This window comes from Cariama cristata, unplaced genomic scaffold, assembly GCF_000690535.1.
Source record: "Cariama cristata isolate BGI_N322 unplaced genomic scaffold, ASM69053v1 scaffold19130, whole genome shotgun sequence".
In the NCBI taxonomy this organism is placed as follows: domain Eukaryota; kingdom Metazoa; phylum Chordata; class Aves; order Cariamiformes; family Cariamidae; genus Cariama; species Cariama cristata.
The window spans coordinates 1-5,124 of record NW_009595497.1 but is presented as its reverse complement, the minus strand read 5'-3'; the positions used below and the strand labels follow the sequence as shown (position 1 = coordinate 5,124).

The 5,124-nt window shown below is 38.5% G+C and overlaps 1 protein-coding gene across 1 annotated transcript; it reads right to left on the bottom strand.

The window, feature by feature from the left end:
- Positions 1 to 1,138: 1,138 nt before the first annotated feature.
- SLMO2 (slowmo homolog 2 (Drosophila)) lies at positions 1,139 to 4,602 on the bottom strand. Its single transcript, XM_009702450.1, has 5 exons — positions 4,393 to 4,602; positions 3,934 to 4,023; positions 3,263 to 3,333; positions 2,033 to 2,135; positions 1,139 to 1,337 (listed from the first exon to the last, which is right to left on the bottom strand). Exons 1-5 carry the CDS (start codon positions 4,600 to 4,602, stop codon positions 1,218 to 1,220), a joined length of 594 nt encoding a protein of 197 aa, XP_009700752.1. The 3' UTR covers positions 1,139 to 1,217.
- Positions 4,603 to 5,124: the final 522 nt, after the last annotated feature.

Here is a 5,124-nt window from a genome sequence, read left to right as displayed (position 1 = left end):
AGTTGACAGGACTAGCAGCAGACCGGTATACTATATAAGGAAGGATGTAAAGGTCTGACCTTTAAGTTCCCACAGTTAATGACTGGTGACAGTACCAAGAATTTACAGTGAGTATGAAGAGACAAACACAAACTGTAAAAACCTTTTTATTCTCAAGGTTTTCATTTAAAGAGCCTTGTATTGTGAGCAAATTAGTTCAAAAGGTGAAGGAACTTCTGGAACTTAGAACACTTTAAAGGACAACACAATATTCAGTTGATGTAACAGGTTATTTTTGGAGCATGATGAAGTTAATGAGAATATGGTTAACATTCTTTAATATTACTTCCTCTTATGTTTAGGTATCTCTTTAGTGAACCTCACAAAGGTTTTTTTTAGTCCTTTAAGCGGTTTTTTGAAATTTTGAGGTGAACACGTACTATTCTTAGATGCCCTAGCAGCTTGCAAGATTTTAAGGCTCTACACTTACTATACCCCTTTATTTAATGGGTTTTTAGAAATGGAGATGCTTATTATAGAAGATAAAATTTTAAGTTGCTGCACACCCAGCTCATTAATGTTGCATTTAGGAATAGAATTCAGGTCTCAGTAAATAAAAGTCACTTTGTATGTTCTTACCTATATTGACTGAAAAAGCGTTTGAGTACCATGTTAGCTCACCAGTCAAACAAGTTAAAAAACTTATCAAAAAATACTTTGTACATTCTTCTGTATTTCAAGCGTCAAGTAATAAACTTTCTCTTAAACCAAGTTGTATCACACAACTATCAAAAATTAACAAACAGAACAATGCTGGAACAAACCATTCTGCTTAGTTTTGGGCTTGGTCCCAAAAGAGGTAGTCCATAAGTCACACAAAAATAAAAATTCCACAGAAGTTAACCTAACGTGCCAATCTCCTCCACCATACGCAGCCTTATCACTAAATGACGCTATTTTGTATCCGAAAACATTATAAGTTAGTGTTCATGTAAAAAGAGGAACTATACTTGAAAATTATTTCTTCATCTGTAACGGAAATTCGGTCCAGTTGAACCAATATATTAACTAGGCTTTGCGCATCAGCCTCATTAGTAAGAATTCAGCTTTTCTCCAAATTAAATCTGAAACATGCCTAATACACAGGTATGCCTTTAAATAACAAAGGATACATGTATTTAGGTTTGGAGAGAAGCTTCAGATTGTTAAACCTGTTAGTAATACAGGTATATTTGCTATCATTTCTCTACAAATGCTGCTGCCGCCATTGAATTCCTCATGGTTCCTCTTGCTGAAGCTGTGAATCCTTCAATTTCAGCATTCAGTCTATTAATTACCCATTCCAATGCTTCACGGCCCTAGAGTTAAAGAAAAGTTTATCAGTGTATAAATCTTAGTAAATAAGTAAATAGGTTAAACTCTGCCTTACTGAAAATGACTAAAGACACAATAGTTGAAAAACAAAGAAGAGGTACAGAAATACAGGCCTCTGGTATTTTTTACTTCAATAACCAGAGTACTGCCTTACATTTCATGAAAAAATTCCTTATGTCAGCAGTGCATTATTATCATCAGTCACATTATGAACCGCAAAAGACTTTTTATCCAGATTGTTTTATCATTCTTGAAGATGAACTCAAGACATCTTTGGATTCCCAGAGGACAGACGCTCAACTAAAACACCACTTCATTACTCCCATGTAACTACTTCAGATCTATCTGGATGTATAGACTTTTCAAATAGCAAAAACTACTAGATAGCATCAAGAGAGCAGCAAAAGAGTGACAGTGCCGGAGGGAGTGGAGATGTTTTTTTCCAGTGAAGATTCAGAGAGCTTTGTCAATAATAGTTTATTGTCTCCATTCACAGGAGGAGAAAAAAAAAAAAAAAAAAAGTTCAGCAAGCTGAGCATTCAGTCTCTCCAGTAAAGGCAGCAGAACTATGCAGACCCTTCCTAAGATTGCTGACAAAGCCAAAAAGTAAAACAGAGATTTTTTTTTTCCTTTGTCATTTAGCCACTGGTCACACATTTTACACAAAAGTCATACTTACTTTATTAGCATTGGAAGAAATTGTGTTTGCCATTAGCCCTTCTAGGTAACTGCTGAGACTGACACCTTTTACAGATATTATTGCTTCTTGTGTCAAAATGGTCCTGAAACACAAAGCAGGAAACTGAATTATTCTGAGTAGTTTAAAAAAAATTCATTACTGAAAGAAACTAGCTCCTCTCCAACAAGTACATTCCCTCATCAGCTTTGTTGTATAACGCAGAACTTCTTGCCCCATAAACACAACCCACTTCCACAGTGCTTAACTGCTTTATGCTTCTACTCATAAATTAAAAACCAAGAGTCCCCACTAAGTGCAAGCATCCCTTTGTGGCACTCAACTATTTCCATCTTTAGCAGCAGGAAGTTAAGAGTGGAAACAGCAGATCTGGAGTGAAGGTATACTGGGAAAACAGTATTAAGATATCCCCTTCAACAATAGGGATTTAACATTTCTGGCTGTCATGATAGAAAAAAAACCTCTTATGTTAGAATCTCTAGAAGGATTCTTCAGAATTATCACTAGTTAGAATCATAGAATCATTTGGGCTGGAAGGGACCTTTAGAGGTCATCTAGTCCAACCCCCCTGCAGTGAGCAGGGACATCTCCAACTAGATAAGGTTGCTCAGAGCCCCATCCAGCCTGACCTTGAATGCCTCCAGGGACAGGGCTTCCACCACCTCTCTGGGCAACCTGTTCCAGTGCTTCACCACCCTCATCGTAAAAATTTTTTTCCCTATGTCTAGTCTAAATCTACCCGCTTTTAGTTTAAAACCATTACCCCTTGTCCTGTCACAGCAGATCCTGCCAGAAAGTCTGTCCCCAGCTCTCATATAGGCCCCCTTTAGGTACTGGAAGGCTGCAATAAGGTAACCCTGAAGCCTTCTCTTCTCCAGGCTGAACAACCCCAACTCTCTCAGCCTGTCTTCATAGGAGAGGTGCTCCAGCCCTCGGATCATTTTCGTTGCCCTCCTCTGGACCTTCTCCAATAGGTCCATGTCTCTCCTGTGCTGAGGGCTCCAGAGCTGGATGCTGGAGTTCCAGCAGTATAGACTCAGTAAGCTCTAAACTTGCCTTAAAAAAAATGACAGTCCATTTAATTCCTTTTTAGACAAGTTACCGTAACAGAAGTGATGTAAACATCATCTTCTTTTCAAGGGAAACCATGGAAATTTTCAAAGTCAAAGTCTGTACTACTTCAGGGCGATCTCAGAACAAAGCAGTACTTACTTGTCTGGCTCGTGAGGGTGTGGTTTATAGACAAGCCTCTCATCTACTGACACTAGGTTTGTAAATGAAATCTGTGGAATACAAGACAAGATGACCTTTTGATAAAAATATTAAAGGAGTGTAGTAAATAAAACTGCAGATTCAAAACTAATACTTCTATCAGATTTAAACATTATACTTTCTGCAAGTATTACGGTGGTAGAACAAGACGGAGAAATTGCCAAGTTCAGCATCTGCTGATCTAGTTCTGTTTCCTTAAGTTTTTGGATCATTTACCAATATACACTACCACATTTATAAGAACATTTCAACAGTGGGATCGGACAGACGCAGTAGCAGAAAGACCAAAATGTTACATGATTAGAACAAGGTGACAGTGTACACCAAATGGCTTTTAAAATTTTTTTCTTAACACTCCCATCCCCTCACCCCCAAAACTACTCCTGTCCTGCTCATCAGTATGCTCAGATGCTTCGGTCCTGCCAAGTTCCAAAAACTTAGTCGCTCCTTTCTGAAAAACAGAACCAGCTATAAACATATTACTTAAACCTTTAACTTGTATTGTTCTAATGCAATTTTCAAGTAATTTTCAAGATGATTTTCCTTTTCAAATTTACAAGGTATTATTATAATCTGTAATCTATTTCAATTGCACAAACACAGCTACTTACATTACTGGATTTAAGCTCCATTGTTTTTTTCACTGGGTCAACAACAGAGTGCTCCTGAACGTATGTCTTTGTTCTGCATGTACCAATGAGCTAGAAGACAGGCAAACATATATGGAATTAATTATGCTAACTGACTGCAATTTTTTAGTGCTTTTAAATGCATAAGTAGTGGTTATTGTATTGAACAGACACCGATACAACAGAATTAGCGTTTAGGTTAAAATAAAACTATTCAGTTGAGGTAGATCTCATTTTCAAGATGGAAGCAATCTAACATCTAGGCAATTTTTGGCTATCAGGAAGTCTCTACATGTACTGCTGTTGAGCTTTCCTGATATATAAATGCTTATATTTTTAAACCATTAAAGTTATGAAATTATACACATCTATTACAACACCTAGCTCACAAGCTTCCCCTCCCTCCGGCATCCTTTTCAGGCTCTGTAATACAATACGTACGGATTTCACAATGGAGGGTATTCCCCATTCTGTACTGAGGAGTCTGTGGCTGTGCAACTTCCCACTGGGGTCTATGTGTCTGTCCAGGACATCGACTCCCACCACGCTGGGGTTCATTGGATTGGGGTATTTCTGCATGGCAGCCGTCGTTACAGTTTCCCAGGGGTGACTGCCAAAACAGAATCGAGACACAAAGTTGTACACCTTCATTTTTTAATAGGATTTCTATTAAAACGGAACAAATCAATCGATTTATATTTTTAAATCAGTCCAGTTTCCAGTTCTTAACCCTACAAATATCCTTCCCTAGAGGAAAACATCTGTCCCGTGGATTGGACAGTGGTACATGCAAGTTCAACATACAATACACCCGATTAATCAGGACTCCTGAGTTCAATTACCTTCTGGCTTATAACTTGATAAGAATGTTTTCCCTGTGACATAATGCTGAAAGATTGGAATTTTTTTCAGGTAGAATAATTTATTAAAGTTGTTACTTTCCTCTAACAAGCATCTCCTTCGGATTATTTTTCAACATAGGTATCTTGGAGCACCTGAGCCCCGACAACATGAAGCAAATCACCATGCATTCCGTCAGTCCTACACCCAGGAGGCGAGGACAGCACAAAGATAACCCTTCCCACGGCCGACACCGCAGCTGGATCCGCGCTGCACAGGTACACCTTCCCGTTTGGTTTTTAAGCGGCTTCCAGAGTCTCACCGGCTGCGGCC

Excerpts from the sequence above, each read along its gene's own strand:
- SLMO2 (XM_009702450.1), bottom strand. The coding sequence starts at position 4,602 with ATGAAGGTGTACAACTTTGTGTCTCGATTCTGTTTTGGCAGTCACCCC. Across the intron at positions 4,024-4,392 it reads TACCCTCCATTGTGAAATCC|CTCATTGGTACATGCAGAAC; the intron begins GTACGTATTGTA and ends CCTGTCTTCTAG. Across the intron at positions 2,136-3,262 it reads CACCCTCACGAGCCAGACAA|GACCATTTTGACACAAGAAG; the intron begins GTAAGTACTGCT and ends TTTGTGTTTCAG.